The 19176-nt window shown below is 41.8% G+C and overlaps 1 protein-coding gene across 2 annotated transcripts in view; it reads right to left on the bottom strand.

Annotated features, from left to right (window-relative positions):
* Positions 1–19176, bottom strand: part of THOC2 (THO complex 2) — a 272468-nt gene that overhangs the window by 142074 nt on the left and 111218 nt on the right. For both annotated transcript variants that reach the window (XM_030209899.1, XM_030209900.1), the window contains exon 20: positions 5268–5385. In XM_030209899.1, the coding sequence (XP_030065759.1) occupies positions 5268–5385 (118 nt within the window). The remainder of the gene's footprint in view (positions 1–5267; positions 5386–19176) is intronic.

Genomic DNA, 19176 nt, shown 5'->3' with positions numbered 1-19176 from the left:
CGTTGTCAGCCTAAGTTCAGAGTCAGGAGCTGGTCGGAGTGCCCGCCAGGTTATATGGTCTCCCGTCTCATGTGGTTGGTATGTAGTAACCAATCTCTGTCTTCTGTTGATTTATGCAAGAGTCCAGGTCTGAGGGCCCCGGGTTGTTCCGCTCAAGGGGCCTGCTGTCAGGTGACTGCCTCGTGAGAATACTTCCTCTGGCAGGGGAGTCAATGCTCTGGAGCCTAGGTTGCTCTGCGCCTGGATATTTTTCTTCAGGCGGTTTCATGCAGTATCAGAGGTCAGGGTAGGGACCCCACCCTCAGTGAGGTTTGCACTCATCACATGGGGCATTCAGATTCCCAAAGGTTCCAGGTCACTCCACTTCATGAGACTGCTATCGGGCGGCTGATTCGTGGGGGCTGTTCTTTTGAGCTAGGGAGTTCAAGCTCTGTTGCACCCTGGGTCTCTGCTTTGTCGAGCCTCAGCCCAAGCTGAGTTGTGGCCGGAATCTGATGGGGCTCGCAGGTAGGGAGACTGCGTTACCTCTGGGTCTTTTGCTGCTAGGGCTGGATGCTGGGCCACATCAGGTAGCGGATAAGTTCAGGTTAGGGCCCATGAAGCACGATGCAGACTGACCTCCTGGCTGGTCGTCGGGCATGGGCTCCTCAGCACGTGAAACATTCATATTGCTGAAGGTCTCGGGTTGTATCACTCTGCTTCAGCAGCCTGTGTCTGGTGTCCGTCTCTTCCTCCTTTCTTCTTCCGCCACAGTCAATAGACTGAGAAACCAGGAGTTTGAGGGAGTAGTGCCAGATGTGCGACTCCTGATTCACAAGCCTCGCACCATCCCTGTAGAGGAGGCTTGGACACTGTGGCGGTTCTTGCTATTTTTGTTCGGGCTCGGTGTGGGAGATGTCGACCAGTCGCTACCTCAGTCTGCTGCTTCTGCCTGGGCTTTGTTGCAGCATGTTATGGCAGAGGCAGTGCTTATAAGCACTAGAAACATAGAATCTTCAGTAGAGCTCAGCAGAGCTCTTCCCTGCACATCTTCTCAGTTGGCCATCTTAAGCCTTATATGTTCTGGGTTTCAGAAAACCCATAAACCATTTGTGAACATTTCCACATATGGCCATCTTATCAAGAAGTGTAAATAATATATTATGTTCTACCACGTCAAAAGAACTGGACATATCGAAACTGTAATAGGATTACTTTTCTTCTTGTGCTTAGTAATCGTATGACTTTGGATAATAATGTGACGAACACTGTTTCAGTGCTATAATTAGGTCTCAAGCCTGATTGAGTGTAATAAAGCAAGGAAAAGTGTTACAGTCCATTAATTCTTTAGCCACTAAATCTTCCATGACCTTTATGAATAGGGGTATAGAGGCCACCGTTCTGTAATTAGTCTCATCATTCCGTTTCCCCAATGGGTTTTTTGGAATAGGAGTTAGAATTATATTTCCTTTCTCCATAGGGAAGGAACCATTCTATAGCATAGAACATTATTTGTTCACAGAACTTTGCTAAGTCATCAGCTGAAGGAGCAAGTTCATTTGATGATTGAAGGTCTTCAGTGTTAAATTAGGTTAACAACTAATTTAAATAGTTTAGTTGTGGATTTTTGACTGCCACCAATATATGTTTCATAGTATTTGTATTTGGTTTGTTTTATAAGCAATTTATATTCCTTGATGGCTTTCCTCCATTTGATTTTCTTTTCCTCTGTATTATGTTTACACCATTTCCTTTCAAGTTTCCTGCATTGTCTCCTTGCATTTAGGATGTCTGTGTCAAACCAAGAAGAAGTTCCAGGGCTCTTTGGTCTAATGTGTTTTTGTTGGTTCATACCAGAATTGGGTGAAGTTACTTAAGTTATCAAGTAATATACAAGAGTTACCTTGTTATTTAATCCAAAATTCTGAACACATCTATTTTGCCTCTTGGGGAGTATTAACTTTGTGAGACTTTCCTCTCCAGTTCAGTGTGAATGTGAATTTTTTGTGATCTGACCAGGTTATTGTTCCCCAGGTATAGCTGTCAATTAAGTGTGGATTTATGGATGGGAATCTTAAAGTAAACATGTCTAAGTGATGTCTTTTGCAGTGAGAGGAGGTTGTGGGGGGATGGATGAAACTACATGAATTTAGGAATTCATTTAGTTCTTTGGTGTGTATATTATTTAGGTTGTCTAGATGCAAATTTATATCACCTCATATGACTGTGTTTTTGGGCATTTAAGCATATATAAGATATGAATTCAGCACGAGTTGCTTGAACATCAGCCCAATTTTCAGGGAGCCTGTAAAACATAACAGTGGTAAGGTGATTGCCTAAAGCATCATCTTTAATTTTGCAGGCCATAGTCTCTAATGAATGGTCAGATACTGTCTCAATAGAGAAAAATGATTTATAAAGGAGAGCACGATCAAATCTGAGCTGATATGTGAAGTTACTAAAGGAATCTACTGTAGCAGCATTCAATTTTCAATAGGGTGATGACACAATGACGAAAATGGTTAAAAAGAAGCTGAAAGAGTCAGCTGCAAAGATTAGGACTTTAAATCTGGCATGGACATTGTTTAAAAAAGCTATCGAGGAAGTTCAGACCAGATGTATTCCACTTATTATCAAAGGTGGAAAGAAGAGCAAACAACAGCCAGCTTAGTTAAAAGATGAAGTGAAAGAGGCTATTAGAGCCACAAGAGCTTCCTTAAGAATGGAAAAAGCATCAGAACGAAGAAAATAAGAAGCAACATAAGCAGTGTCAAAATAGATGCAAAGCACTGATAAAGACGGCTAAAACAGAACATGAAGAAAATTTTGCCCTGGAAACAAAAACTGATAGTAACACCTTTTTCAGGTACATAAGAAGCAGGAAGCCTGTGAGGGAATCCATGGGACCGTTAGCTCATGAAGGACCAAAAGGGTCACTCACGGAGACAAGGCCATAGCAGAGAGATTGAATTAATTCTTTGCTTCGGACTTTACAAAAGATGTAAGAGATCCACCTGTACCAGAAATGGTTTTCAAGGATGAAGATGTGGAGGAACTGAAAGAAATCTCAGTGAACCTGAAAGATGTACTGAGCAAAATTGAAAAGTTAAAGAGTGATAAATCAACTGGACCGGATGGCATACACCCCAGGGTGCTGAAAGAACTCAAACATAAAATTGTTGATCTGTTGTTAGTGATTTATAACCTCTCGTTAAAATCGTCCTTAGTACCTGAAGATTGTAGGGTGGCCAAAGTAACGCCAATTTTTGAAAAGGGTTCCAGGGATGATCCAGGAAATTACAGATTGGTAAAACAGACTTCAGTGTCAGGGAAAATAGTGGAAACTATTATAAAGAATAAAATTACGGAACACAGACAAACATGATTTAATGGGACGGAGTCAGAATGAGTTCAGGGGGTAAACAGACATGTGGATAAAGGTGAGCCGGTCGATACTGAATATTTGGATTTTCAAAAGGCATCTGACAAAGTACCTCATTAAAGGCTCCTGAGGAAATCAGAAAGTCATGGGATAGGAGGTAATGTCCTATTTTGGATTAAAAACTGGTTAAAAGAGAGTGTAGGGTTGAATGGCCAGTATTCCTAATGGGGAATGGTAGAAAGTAGGGTTCCACAGGGGGTCTGTGCTAGGACCACTGCTTTTTAACATATTTATAAATGATCTAGAGATTTTTTTTATTTTTGTTAAATTTGTACCCCGCGCTTTCCCACTCATGCCAGGCTCAATGCGGCGGGCAATGGAGGGTTAAGTGACTTGCCCAGAGTCACAAGGAGCTGCCTTTGCCGGGAATCTAACTCAGTTCCTCAGTTCCCCAGGACCAAAGCCCACCACCCTAACCACTAGGCCACTCCTAGTGAGGTAATTAAATTTGCTGATGACACAGTTATTCAACATTGTCAAATCACAAGAGGATTGTGAAAAATTGCAAGAGCACCTTAGAGACTCGGCATCCAAATGTCAATTGACATTTAATGCGAGCAAGCGCAAAGTGATGAATGTGGGAAAGAGGAATCTCAACCAACGTTACAAGATGCAAAGTTCTACACTAGGAGTCACTGCCCATGAAAAGGATCTTTTTATCATCATTGATACATTGAAACCCTCTGCTCAGTGTGCAGCAGAGACTAAGAAAGCAAACAGAATGTTAGGTATTATTAGGAAAGGAATGGAAAACAAAAATGAGAATGTTTTAATGCCTTTGTATCGCTCCATGGTGTGACCCCACCTCGAATATTGTGTGTAATTCTGGTCACCGCATCTCAAAAAAGATATAGCGGAATTAGAAAAGGTATAGAGAAGGTTGATGAAAATGATAAAGGGGATGAGACGACTTCCCTATAAGGAAAGGCTAAAGCGGCTAGGGCTCTTCAGCTTGGAGAAGAGACAGCAGAGGGGAGATATGATAGAGGTCTATAAAATAATGAGTACAGTGGAATGGGTAGGCATGAAACGCTTGTTTACTCTTTTCGAAAACACTATGACTATGGGGCATGCAATCAGAGAAAAAATTTCTTCATTCAACAAGTGGAATTTGTTGCCAGAGAATGTGGTAAAACCAGTCAGCTTAGCAGGGTTTTAAAAAGGTTTTCCTAAAATAAAAAAAATAAAAAAAAGTCCATAAGCCATTATTAGGATGGACTTGGAAAAATCAACTGCTTATTTCTAGGATAAGCAGCATAAAATCTGTTTTACAGTTCTGGGTTCTTGCCAGGTACTTGTGACCTGGATTGGCCACTGTTGGAGAGAGGATACTGGCCTTGATGGACCTTCGGTCTGTACCAGTATGACTATGTTCTTAACTGACTCATATTTTAAAAAAGAACACAGATTGATGTAACCTTCATAGAGCAAAAGGGGGGGGGGTGGAAGCTAGCCTGCACACAGTGGCATGTTCTGGGAAGACTGGATGGAACATGCTGGTCTTTATCCTCTTTCAGTTACTATGCTACTATGAATACTCATGTTCTCAAATGATATGCAGCACCTCTACATTACATGGACAATACATGCACAGAGAAAAAGCATGAATTGTTCGCAGATATTTATGGCATTCATTCATTTATTTATTTAGAGGATTTGACATATATTTTTGTGAACAAAAACTTTACTGAAGACTCTGAAGGAACAAAGGACATGCAAACTTCTATATCTTGGAAAAAAGTAAGAGTGACTACTGAAAGTGTAAAACATAAGTAGAACCACCTAGATAGTTTCATAAAATCAAAGGAAAAGCCAAACCACTGCATATCTCTATATAATGTCTCACCTCAGCTTTCAGTTGCTCCCCACCAGTCATAGCCTCAAGCTGCTCCATCGTTATCTCCTCTGTAATTTCTATTCCAGCCATTTTTTGTACTACTTCCTTCAAAATAAGCAGATCAAAGCTGCAAGAAAAACAAACAAAGCTTTAAAAAATGAGGGGACAATTTTATAAAGCTTTATCCCCAGGAAAGAAAACTTTTATAAAAATGCACTAAAGGGGGTGCCTACGAACTCAGAGGAAATGGCCACCTGAATTGTCAGCTCCCCATGAGATGATTGCAAATAACAGAATATCTCCATCCAGCAAGAATATTTCTGGAACCTGTGTGGTAACAATTGTGCCTTTACCATACCTGGAAGCAACTCTGGTAAGAATAAGGCAACATTTACCTTGCTATCCAAGACCAAGCGCTCAATGGTGCTGGTGAAAACAGATCCCATGGACAGTGTGCTACTGACAAAGCTTAAACACCAAGACTTACTGCATGTTGGAGGCCATGAGAGAAATCGTCTGACCTTGCAGCAATGGCAGCACAATTTGATGCCTTGTAAAACAGATGCCTTTTCACAGTGTCCAGAATGGAGACCGCAGTGCAGCATACAGTTGGATGTCAAAAGGGAAGCGTGGAAGTTAAATGTAATCAAAGCAATCTGAAGAACCTGACTAACAGAAATCACAAGAATAATAAGGATGTTAGGGATATACAGGGCAGCAGAGGTGGTGATATGCTCTCTTACTCAGAACTGGCTGTGCCCCAATGGCTGGACATTCAATGTACACCTTCTCATTCATTTACAAACAAAATGCAGTGAAGGCTGGTTGAGATACCTTGCAAGCTCTCTAAAATCTCTCTGTGGCCAAAGCCAATACACCAGTAATGGTAGAGGGGAAGAGAATTTTTAACTGTACCTAACTTGGCAAAAACGTGAGAGAGATAACATTTGGCAGTGAGACTTGCTTATCCAGCAAAGATGAAAGTAACTTGGAATACTACTTCATATCATTTTGAACAGTGTTTTCTGGAGGAAATCAGTAACACAGATTGCCATGACCTAATCTAAGAACATATATGAAGTGGTATCAAACTTTGGACAGAGTGTAATACGGTAATGCACTACCTGGCTAGTACATATAATGCCCCCTCCTCACCTCCACTCCAGATTGGTCTTTAGCTTTCAGCAGATCTCTACAGTGGTTCAGTTGGCAAGAATTGCCTACCTTCAAGGGCGTACTGGAAGAGGTGCACTCAGGCCCACCTCGGACTCATGTGACCCCTAGTTACTACTGCAATTGCCTTCCTGTTTAATAAATTTGGTTTGTTTGTTTGGTCTTGGTTGTATGTAGAAGGATGTAAGTTATGGGTGATTTCACAACTGAATGCAGAAGCAGTCTTCTCTTAGTGATATCTCATCTGCACTCTTTTGGATTGCCTTGCTGGAAGCTGTTCTAGTCGTTTCAGCGCCTGGCCTGTCTTGGATAGCCTACTTCTGTATCACCTCATCTTCCTTTCCCTCTTTCTAGCCCTTTCCACTTTTCTTCATCCCCCTTCCGTCTATTCTTCTTTTGAGATTTATAATTCTCCCAATGTAATTTGGCCTATTCTGCACACTGTAAGCCACTTTGAGTCCGCACGACTGTGGAAAAAAGTGGGGTATAAATGTTCAAAAATAAATAAATAAATAATGAAAATGGTGGTTCTTTAAAATGTGTGGCATTTCAAGTTTAAAAGTAGTTTCTGTCTCAATGTGAAAGCGCTGAGACACCCGATAAGGGGCACTAAAGTACTTGCTAATCAGAACTGCCTCAAAATAATGAAGAACAAACCAATCTCCAGAAAATCTGCGAAAATCTGTTATAAAAATGTCCAAAAGAGTGCCAAGTTATCACTCTTACAAAATCCACAATGTAATTAATATAATAAGAAGAGCAGAATCCCAGCTTACTAATAGCATCTTAATAGAAAGTGCAAATCAATCAGGATAATTCAGTCATTGGTACTACTGCTCATATGCAATCATGTCAATTTACAAGCAAAAAACTTAAAGGCGAAAGACTCGGCACATCTCAGTCAAAAACGCTCCATGAGTTAATACTCAGAGCTCAACTGAAATATTAATGTAAAAAAAAATTTTCAAAATTAGAAAAACTTTTACATCAGTCAATTAGAATACTGATTCATAATTCTCAATCAAAACACCAGGAGAGGCAGTGATCTTGTAGATCCATAAACAAGAAATAGATTTGAGACAACCCTTTATCGTAAAGCAACTGATGTAAATAAACTTTTACATTTTGACAGTTACTACTACTAGTAATCATTTCTATAGCGCTACCAGATATACGCAGAATTGTACACATTATATGCAGGTACTTTTTTCTGTCCCTAGAGGGCTCACAATCTAAGTTTTTATACCTGGGGCAATGGAGGGTTAAGTGACTTGCCCAGTGTCACAAGGACCACAGTGGGAACTGAACCCAGGTTGCCACAATCAAAGCCCGCTGCACTAACCATTAGGCTACTCCTCCACTCCAGTTACCATAGCATGGCACTTAAGCGGAATTTACCATACAACCAGTTTCTAAGAGTAAGGAGAATCTGTTCAACTGGTGTTGATAAATCATGTCGAGTTAATAATATGTACGAAAGATTTTGAGAGAGAATATCCAAATAAACATATAAAAGAATGTTTGATTAGAGCCAATCAAAAAGATAGGAGTTCACTACTAACAAATCAGTCTAAGAAATCTCAGGACAAAATAGTATACCCTATGAATTTTGATCGTTTATCTCATAATGTTATTAAGATTCTTAAGAAACATTGGCTTATTGTTCAGCTATACCACATTTTTCTAGGAAAGAGATAATGGTTGCTTTTAAAAGACACAAGAATTTAAAGGACATGATTGCACCATCTGCATTACCTATGCACTGATCATTCTGGAACAACAATATACAACTCAACTTCTAATTGTAACGCATATTTTCATTTAAGAAATGAACTAAGACATATCTTCTCAAGAATTCCATACTAATAGTTATCTTGCCAACCACTGTAAAACACAGCACGATACAACCTTGTAAATGTAATTGAATCAATGTAATCTCTAACAACTATTGAACCGAAACTTGTTTTTGGATAATTGTGGGATACATCTTAAAACAAAAGTTTTCAAACATCACACTAGTGGGGAATATTATGAATTGAGAATATTCAATTTGCAGAACTGAACAGGAAGTTTATCTGGTGATTTGTCCATGCAAGCTATTGTACATTGGCAAAACAAAGAGAGCATTTAATAAAAGGATCACTGAAGTAGAGGCGGAGCAGTCTTTATAGTGTATCTAATAGTTGTTCGGATGAGTTTGCATGTTGGCTGCATAGGTCTCTATTCCTTATATTGCGTGGGATCTCCAGCTGTTTGTATCTTAAACAAGTGCCTTCAATAAAGCTAGGGTTGAATATAGGGGATGGGAGGAGGGTGAGGGAAGGAGGGTATGTTCTAGGACAGGAAGTTTACTTTTGTATACAAAACATAACTATGTTGTTCCCTGGTGTCTTCTTTTTCAATAAAAATTGTTTGAACATAAAAGGATCACTGAATGTAAGAGAGCAATTAAGAAAAAAAATCATGGATAAACCATATAAAATTGAAGGATCACAAATTTGATGACTTACACTTTCTACTATTGCGCAAAATTACACCTCATTGTCCACCCTCTGTATTCATCATCTCACCATCTCTTTTTTCTTCTTCCTTTTTCTCAGCTCTCAACCTTCAACATTTCCTTCCTTCCATTCATCCATCTCCTTTCTATCTGAATACATCTCGCCTTCGTCGCTATCGTCGTACCTCTCCCACTCTTCTCCGTACTCTCTTGTTCCTTTCTCCTGCTCTCCGCTAGGGACATTAATCCCAATCCTGGTCCTCCACAACAGCTCTCATCCTATTTGTGCAGGTCACACCGTGATATCTACAATCTAATTTCTGTTCCTCTCCTCCCCCCTCCTTCCCTGCCTTTCTCTTGCGCTCTGTGGAATGCCCGCTCTGTCTGTAACAAACTTTCCTACATCCATGACCTCTTTATCTCTCGTACTCTCCATCTGCTTGCCCTAACTGAAACTTGGCTTTACCCTGAAGACTCTGCTTCAGTCGCGGCCCTACGCCATGGAGGTTATCTTCTCTCCCATACTCCTCGTCCAGTTGGCCGCGGAGGTGGTGTCGGGCTACTACTCTCATCCTCTTGCAGATTTCAACCTCTTCTTCCACCTCAGTCTCACTGTTTTCTTCCTTTGAAGTCCACACCATCCGCCTATTTGCTCCTCTGCCTCTCCAAGTAACAGTCATTTATCGACCCTCTGATAAGTCCCTTTCTTCCTTTCTCACTGACTTTGATGCTTGGCTTTCCTTCTTTCTTGAACCTTCATCTCCTTCCCTCATTCTTCAGGATTTTAACATTCATGCTAATGATCCCTGACTCTTATGCTTCGCAGTTTCTTGCTTTAACATCCTCTTTCAATCTTCAACTGTGCTCCACTACCCCCACTCACCAGAATGGCCATTGCCTTGATCTTACCCTCTTCTCAGACTGCTCACTCTCCAGTTTCTGTGCCTCAGCTCTTCCCCTCTCTGACCATCATCTGATAACTTTCACTTAAACACCCTCCTCCCCAGTCCCGTCCAATCTTAACCAATACATTTAGGAATCTTCAGGCTATTGACCCTTCTACTCTGTCCTCCAGTGTTTCAAATCTCTTCTCTACCACTATGAGGCATATTTTCAAAGCACTTAGCCTTCCAAAGTTCCAAAGGTTTCTATGGAACTTTGGAAGGCTAAGTGCTTTGAAAATATGCCTCTATGTTATCCAAGTCTGTCAATGAGGCTGTCTCTTCCTATAATACTATTCTCTCCTCTACTCTGTATACTCTCGCTCCACCCATTCCCCGTTCTGTAAAACATACCAAACCCCAGCCTTGGCTGACCTCTAGAATCCGCTACCTACATTCCTGTGCCCGCTCTGCCGAACACCTTTGGCAGAAATCCCGAGCCCATGCTGACTTCATACATTTCAAATTCTTGCTTACCTCCTTCCAGTCTGCTCTTTTACTTGCCAAACAGGACTATTACATCCAGGTGACTAATTCTCTTGGCTCCAACCCTCGACGTCTCTTTGCGACACTGAACTATCTCCGCAAAGTGCCTTCACCTCCAACCCCCCCTTCATTTTCCCCCCAGACGGTGGTTGAGTTCTTTCATGATAAGGTTCACAAGATTAAACTTGAATTCTCAACCAGGACACCTCCACTTCTCCTTCCCTTAGACCATTCTCTCAACCCTCCAACCCCTGCTTCCTTTTCCTCCTTTTCAGAAATCACTGAAAAGGAAACTACACATCTTATTTCCTCCTCGAAACTAACTACCTGTTCCTCTGATCCTATTCCCACCCATCTGCTTAACACTATCTCTCCTACTGTCATCCCTTTTATCTGTCATATCCTCAATCTTTCACTATCCACTGCGACTCTTCCTGATGCCTTCAAACATGCCGTAGTCACACCACTCCTTAAAAAAACCTTCATTGGACCCTACCTGTCCTTCTAACTATCGCCCCATCTCCCCCCTCCCTTTCCTATCCAAGATACTTGAAAGTGCTGTTCACTGCCGTTGCCTTGACTTTCTTTCATCTCAAGCTATTCTTGATCCACTTCAATCTGGCTTTCACCTCCTTCATTCAACTGAAACAGCGCTTGCTAAAGTCTCCAATGATCTGTTCCTGGCCAGATCCAAAGGTCTCTATTCTATCCTCATCCTTCGCGATCTATCTGCTGCTTTTGACACTGTTGAGATGTTATGATTCTGCCGGTTTGGCAGGGGAAGGGGATGGACTTCATTCCTGATTGGCTGGCAGGGTCTGACGTCAGGGGGTGTACTTTAGCCTGCTTCCTTCTGCCTTCCATGCTTTGGCGTTACATTTCTTTGCGACTAGAAAGCCGGACAGTTCTTAGTCAGAACGTGCTCTGTGCTCTTGCTTTGATCTGTGTTTCTGTTCAAGGATTCCTATTCCCTGTCCTCTGTTTGTGTGAGCTGGTTTCAGCATGTGTGTGTGGGGAGCTGTAATCAGCTCACTGCCTCCAGCTGGGCTCTCCCTCACTGCTTGCAATTCTCAGTGGGAAGCCGGCTGTGTGTTTGTTCAGTGGGGCTGTGCTCCCGGTGGGGAGCTTTCTCTGTTTGTTTGTTTGTTTGTTTGTTTGTTTAGTTAAAGATCTCCTTCCCTTGTGTGCCTGCCTGCTGGCTCAGTAAGTTTAACCCCTTGTGTGCTGTGGCTCTGCCTCTGTCTTCTGGGTGTTCTGTCAGAGATTTCCTCTCTCTTCTGTTCTTTTCCCTGGCCTTTGGCTGGGGCTTAGGTTTTCCTTTTGTTTGCTGCTCCTGTCTCTGGCTTGTGGGGGTGAGGTGTTCCTTCTCCCCTTGGCCTCAGGGGAGGGGGGTCCTTTGGACTGTTGGTCTTTTTATCCACCCGCGGGGGGGCAGGGGGCTTCCTGTATTAGTTCCCCCCGTCCTGTGCTGGTCCCCTGGGGGGGGGGGGGGGCCCGCTCTGCTTCCTTTGTTACTCCCTTTGCCCTGTGGCTGGTGTTCACTGGCACCTTGGGGTTCCAGGGGGGAGGGGGGACTCCTAGGTTCTTTCACCCCCTCCTGTGTGTGTCTGGGTTCCAGTTCGACCGTGAGGCCCGCACGAGTGGCTCTGAGCGCCTGGGTTCCTGTTCGGACGCAAGGCCCGCCTGTATGCCTATTTCCCTTTCTTCCTGCGGTGCTGCAGGAGAGGGAAGGTTAGGGGTTCGAGTAGCTGGGGTGTGCAGTGGTGGGTCGGTCTCCCTCTGGCCTGGGTCGGCGCGCTCTGCTGGCCTCGGTCAGGGCTCAAGGGCTCACGAACAACCCAACAGATTACATGATCACAGCCTACTCCTTGATACACTGTCCTCACTTGGATTTCAGGGCTCTTTTCTTTCCTGGTTTTCTTCTTATCTCTCCCAGCATACCTTTAGTGTATACTCTAGTGGATCCTCCTCTACTTCTATCCCACTGTCAGTTGTTGTACCTCAGGGATCTGTCCTGGGACCTCTTCTTTTCTCCATCTATACTTCTTCCCTTGGTACTCTGATCTCATTCCATGGTTTTCAGTATCATCTTTATGCTGATGACTCCCAGATCTACCTCTCCACACCAGAAATCTCAAACGAAATCTAGGCCAAAGTATCAGCCTGCCTGTCTGACATTGCTGCCTGGATGCCTCAGCGCCATCCGAAACTAAACATGATCAAGCCTGAACATCTCATCTTTTCCCCTAAACCAACCTCTCCTCCTACCCCATTCTCTATTTCTGTGGATAACACTCTCATCCTTCCTGTCTCATCAGCTCGTAACCTTGGGGTCATCTTCGACTCCTCCCTCTCCTTCTCTGCACATTTTCAGCAGACTGCTAAAACCTGTCGTTTCCTTCTCTATAATATCAGCAAAATTCACCCTTTCCTTTCTGAGCACACTACCATAACCCTCATCCACACTCTTATCACCTCTCGCTTAGACTATTTCAACTGCTTCTCACAGGTCTCCCACTTAGCCATCTCTCTCCTCTTCAATCTATTCAAAATTCTGCTGAACGACTAATATTCCGCCAGTGTCGCTATGCTCATATTAGCCCTCTCCTCAGGTCACTTCACTGGCTTCCTATACGATTCTGCATACAGTTCAAACTCCTCTTATTGACCTATAAGTGCATTCACTCTGCAGCTCCTCAGTACCTCTCCACTCTCATCTCTCCCTACATTCCTCCCCGGGAACGCCATTCACTGGGTAAATCTCTCTTATCTGCACCCTTCTCCTCCATTGCTAACTCCAGACCCCGTTCCTTTTATCTTTCTGCACCATATGCCCCTTCCTTTCTGAATACGCTGCCAGAACCCTTATCCACACCCTTGTCGCCTCTCGTTTGGACTATTGCAATTTACTTCTCACTGGTCTTCCGCTCAGCCATCTCTCTCCTCTCCAATCTGTCCAAAATTCTGCGGCACGACTTGTTTTCCGCCAAAATTGTTATACCCACACTAGCCCACTCCTCAAATCACTTCACTGGCTCCCTGTCCGCTTCTGCATTCAGTTTAAACTTCTCGTACTGACCTTTAAATGCATCCACTCTGCAGCCCCCCATTACCTCTCCGCTCTCATCTCTCCCCTACATTCCTCCCCGTGAACTCCGCTCACTGGACAAGTCTTTCTTGTCGTCCTCCTTCTCCTCCACAGCTAACTCCAAGCTTCGCTCCTTTTCTCTCACGGCACCTTATGCTTGGAACAGACTTCCTGGACCTATACATCTAGCTCCACCTCTACCTGTTTTCAAATCTATGCTGAAAACCCACCTTTTCACTGCTGCTTTCAGCTCCTAGCCACAATTGCCCTCCCCTTATCCCTTCCTCCCTTCTCACCCATTACGTCCCTCACCCGTAACTGTCGTCTGTCTGTATTATTTAGATTGTAAGCTCTTTTGAGCAGGGACTGTCTCTTTGTATCAGGTGTTCAGCGCTGCGTGCGTCTGGTAGCGCTATACAAATGCTAATAATAATAATAGACTTCCTGAGCCAGTACGTCAAGCTCCATCTCTGGCCGTCTTCAAATCTAAGCTAAAAGCCCACCTTTTTGATGCTGCTTTTAACTCCTAACCCTTATTCACTTGTTCAGAACCCTTATTTTACCATGCTCATTTTAATATTCCCTTATCTCTTGTTTGTCCTGTTTGTCTGTCCTAATTAGTTTGTAAGCTCTGTCGAGCAGGGACTGTCTCTTCATGTTCAAGTAGTAGTAGTAGTAAGAACAGAGATTCATCTTTAGATTTAATAAAGAAAAGTAATACCACATGGCCTTTATCAAGGGTCTGATTTGACTATTTTTGTAAACCAAGCTTGATACATAAAAACATACAATTTAGAAATGATTACATATTTTATGTAGATTGAATGTTGTTCATTCAATAAAGCTGTTTTTCTAGTTTGCATATAATTAAGATTCTAATAAAACTATTTTGTTTTTAAGTGTCCTGATCAAATATTTGCTGTCCCCTTTTTAACGTGTTTTTTTTTTTAGGGTTTGTATCATTTTTACATTGGTTATCATGTTTTTTAGTTTTAAGGTACTCCCCCGGTTTCAATTATGTCATTTTCATCATTGAAACACATCCAAAATGGCTGCTGGAACGTATGGTGTTTTAATACATATTTAGTATTTTTTCGCAATTCCAGTACTGATTTTTTGAAAATAATTAGCTATTTCAGGAGGACACATTGAGAGGACCTGAGAAATACCTTTGGTTTTGTCATTTTAAAATTTTAAACTGGCTGTTTTTTTTCAAGTCATTCCGTTTTTAGTTGCAGCTTTTTTCACACAATCTGAGTTTTATGCACATGTGTTTTGTTATGGAAATTTTCCCTTTACCGAAGAAACTCACAGAACTCTGGGCTCAATTATATAAAGATCTTTATTTGTAAATCAAACCTGCATGTAAACATAAGGAAACTCAGTCAGCAGTCTGTCAATACTGATTCAATGTAACCTTAAATAGCCAGGAATACTGTTATCCCACAATCACCAGGTGCTATAGTTCTGGTTAACAAATAATAAGAAGAAAGAAAATATAATGATTCCCTTCCTTGCCCCTCCAGCTACTTTTTTTTAGATAAGGCACATACACCTCCTTCATTCTCTCAGTTAATTAAAACATTCCAAACTCCTGAGATGATTCTGGCCCACTTCTCACTAACAAGCTAGTTAATTACAAGCATGACATACATGTGACCTTTCCTACTTCAGCAACTTATTTCAGTGATTATTATATTCTGCAGTAAGGTCTGATACAATTCTATTATTCTACAAACAAAGTAAGCATAATCATTATATATATATATATATATATATATATATATACATATACATATGGTCTTGATTTCCACTCTATATGATGTTCTTGTATGTTAGAAGTAAAAAAAAAATACAATCTGAATTCAAACAAATGAACAGCTAACATGGGTGTTTTTGGAGAAGTGAGCCTTTTAATGGTAGATATTTGAATCTTGGAATCTGTCACTAAATAGGAATTGTGACTCTTATAAACACAGAACTCATCACTTTTAATTTGTTTGCTCCTGCTCATGTCTTGCACATAGTTGCTAGGTATTCACTCTTTCATCAAGAGTCTGTGGTCATTGGGCATCTGTTCCATTAGGCTTCTGGTGGCTTTGGGCAGAGTCTGGCTTTGCTCTAGTTAGGCTTGCAATCACACTCACATGCCTTCAATCACGCAAGCATGATATGCACCACCCCTAGAGACCAGCTCCATCTCCAACTGCTCAGGGACATAGGTTGTTCCCAAGTTAATGCCATATGGTCATTTAGAGTAAAATACTATAGCCTCTTCTGGATCTTGGTGAAATTTTCTCTTAACCCAGCATACTAGCCAAATCATTAGTATCACAGTGAGCAACTGACCAATCAATACCACCACAATGGGATGGATTAACCTATTCAGCACATTATTCCCAGTATCTGACTTTCCAAGGAAAATACTCCACCTTTTCCAAAGGTTAACTTTCCTTCTAACATTGGTTTGCAATCAAAAATGTGATGTTCCTGCATACAAATATGACACACTATGTCCTGGAGTCATTTATCTTCTGTTAAACCCTTTGGTTTCAGTTCAACAGATTCACGGAGACTCCTGGATCTTCTCAAGCATTAATCTAGTGTGAATCTTATTTATCACTTGACATTTATCATTGAGAGGTTCAGGAACATCTTCGATCTGTTGATACATGGCCTTTGTCATTGATGTATCAATCCATCTTTGAACCAATCTTCGGAGTCAGGAAATGCTGCAATATCCACAAGTAACCAAAATGGCTGCAGCTACAGCGATTGATACTAATGTTGAAGATATGAGTCCACTCCATTTTCCAAACCAGTTCTCCATCCATGTGGTAAAGGAGTCAGTGATTCCAGAATTTTCTGCCAGTTCTTCGGATAAGGCAGTCAATCCATCAAGGGCCTTGGTGATTCTGCCATCCGGTGAGGTGTTGTTGGGTATGTACGTGCAACAGAAGTCTCCAAACATTTTGCAGACTCCACCGTTCTCTGCCAACAACATATCCAGTGTCATTCTGTTCTGCCAGGCCATATGTGATGTGGGGCCCAACTGTTCTGCAATGCCTTTTATAGCATCTTGAGTATAGTTCACAAACCTCTGTTGATTGTAATAGATGTAGTTGATCCAATCAACATTTTGTTTTGAGTGTGGCCCACCAGAAAAATACTGATTCAAATCCTGCTGCAATCTAATTTCTGGCTTTGAATTCATTAGGAACTAGGCAAATTGTTTCCCCATGAGGGTCCAGTATTCCATACTACAATCTTCCAGGCTATGCATTGATTGCCTCTAGCCATATATACAGAAACATAACAGATTTATTTATCTGCCTTTGTTAGCTTGGAGGCAGATTCTTGGTTGTCACATTTATTTTCTATTAGGGTGCAGAAATCTACCTCTATTGTGGAGGTCTCTCCTAAAAAAAAGGTGAGGTTGAAAGGTTTAACCTGTAGACCAGTATTTTCCCAATCTGTTGGGTCTTGTGTATTTCTCGCTGAGCCATGTCTTTTTCCTCTCGGAACCTGAAAGGCTCTACTGTACTTAATTCCATCTGTCAGGAAGAAGATTAATACAATGATTAGGACTCCACTATGCCTCCATGAATTAATCGACAATTCCGGTCTGAAATATCTCTGGACTTTTCTCGGAGTGCCTCCCTTTTTACCAGCGCAAATATAGCATGCTTCATTTCAACCTCTTCTTCAGAGTTCAGGCCTGCCATAGTACCCTATATCTCTTTGGGCCTGTTGGTTTCTTCACCGGGGTTGAGACGAACCCTCCCTACTGGATGGGTCCCCCTTTGTAACCGGACTCTGGCCTCGAGAGAATGTGGTTTAGGGCAGTCCTGAGTTCTCTGTCGGGTCAGGAATCCATTTACAGTGAGTTTGATGAATCCAGGAGTTCCTTTCTGCAATTATGACTGCTGTCGTAGTCAGGAAGACCTGGAAAGGGCCTTCCCACCTATTGCTGTACCAGTGCTCCTTCTTGATCACTTTTACTAGTACCCAATCTCCTGGCTTCACAGCGGTATTTCCTGGCTTCAAGGATTCACCTGGAACGAAATTAGCAGAATACACTTCTTTGTTAGTTAACATTGTTTTCATATAATGTGACAAGGTGTATTCGGCTTCCTCATCATCTCGCTGGAAGAGTTTGAATTGTGGTATTATATATGGCCTGCCAAATAATATCTCAAAGGGTGTGAGTCCTGTATGAGCTGAAGGGGTAATGTGCATATGTAATATGACCAATGGTAGGCATTATTATCCAACTCTTTCCTGTCTCTGCCATTGTTTTCCTGAGTTTACCTTTCCAAATTTCGTTATGTCTTTCTACCAGCCCAGCTGACTTGGGATGGTATGCACAGTGATTTTTAAGATCTATTTGTAAGAGTTTGGCCATCAGAGTGATAGTGGAATTTACAAAATAGGGTCCATTATCACTATATATTTTTTAGGGATGCCATATCTTGGAATTATTTCTTTCACCAGTGCTTTTGCAACTGTTAAAGCATCCGGTTTATGACTTGGAAAAAACCTCAACTAATTTTGAAAACATATCAATTATCACTAGGCAGTACTTTTTCCTTCACATTTATACAATTCAATAAAGTCCATACAGATGTGTTGAAAAGGGTATTTTGGTGTGGGAAACGTACCTCTGTGTGGTCTGAGATTACCCTGTGCATTGTTTTTCAGGCAGATAAGGCATTCAGCACAGAATTGTTTTTACAGTAATTTGAAAACCCATATGCTGTGAATGTTTTAGATATTATTTGTACCATCCCTCCTGTTGAGGCAAGGCTAGGCCTCTGACTCACTAAGGCAGCATATCTAAAAAGGTTTCGAGGGAGGATATATTTCCCTTTGGGGTAAAAGAAGATGTCATTCTTAATAGTGGCCCCCTTGTTTTTCCATAGTGTTTTTTCAGTTAGGGGAGAAGATTTCTGCATATCCCTAAGGATACTTAGATGAAGAAGTGTGTCTGTAGCTGTCCCTATTGTACAGGCAGCATCTTCAGATGCCGCTTCATTTGCTGCTAGATCTCATCGGTATTCTTAGTGTGGGCCAAGCATTTGCAAATTGCAATTTTACTAGGTAGTTGGATAGCATCCAAAAGATCCAAAATCAATTCTTTGTGAGTTATTTCCTTTCCTGTGGACGTAACCATCCCCTTATTCTTCCATTGTTGTGCAAATATATGGACTGCAGAAAAAGCATATTGGCTGTCTGTATAGATATTCACAATTTCATCTTTTCCCATCTTACAGGCATGTGTGAGTGCAAGCAGTTCAGCTGCTTGGGCAGAATAATGTTTTGGCAAGGCTTTAGGTACTAAAATGTTGTCTGGTGTGAACACAGCGTAACCAGTGGCATTTGAGCCATCGGTGTTGCGCTTGCTTGACCCATCTACAAAAACTGTCAGGTCACTGGGTGAATAAGGGGTGTCACTTAAGTCCGCCCTTGGTAAAACTCTCTCATCAATCTCTTGTAAGCAATCATGTGGTTCGCCATCTACAGGTGTTGGCAGAAGAGTAGAGGGATTCAAGGTAGTGCATCACTCTATAACAAGGTGAGGTTGAGATAATAAGACAGTCATACAGGACAAATGTCTTGAGGGGGATAAATAAGAGATCTTATTTTGCAATAAAATGACTGCAACCGCATGAGTGAGAGCATGAAATAACACTAACGTAGCCAATGCTTGAACTAACATTGCTGCAGCAA

Source organism: Microcaecilia unicolor, chromosome 7, assembly GCF_901765095.1.
Source record: "Microcaecilia unicolor chromosome 7, aMicUni1.1, whole genome shotgun sequence".
In the NCBI taxonomy this organism is placed as follows: Eukaryota; Metazoa; Chordata; class Amphibia; order Gymnophiona; family Siphonopidae; genus Microcaecilia; species Microcaecilia unicolor.
Note: the sequence above shows the minus strand (reverse complement) of the source record. Positions and strands in the feature narration are given on the sequence as shown.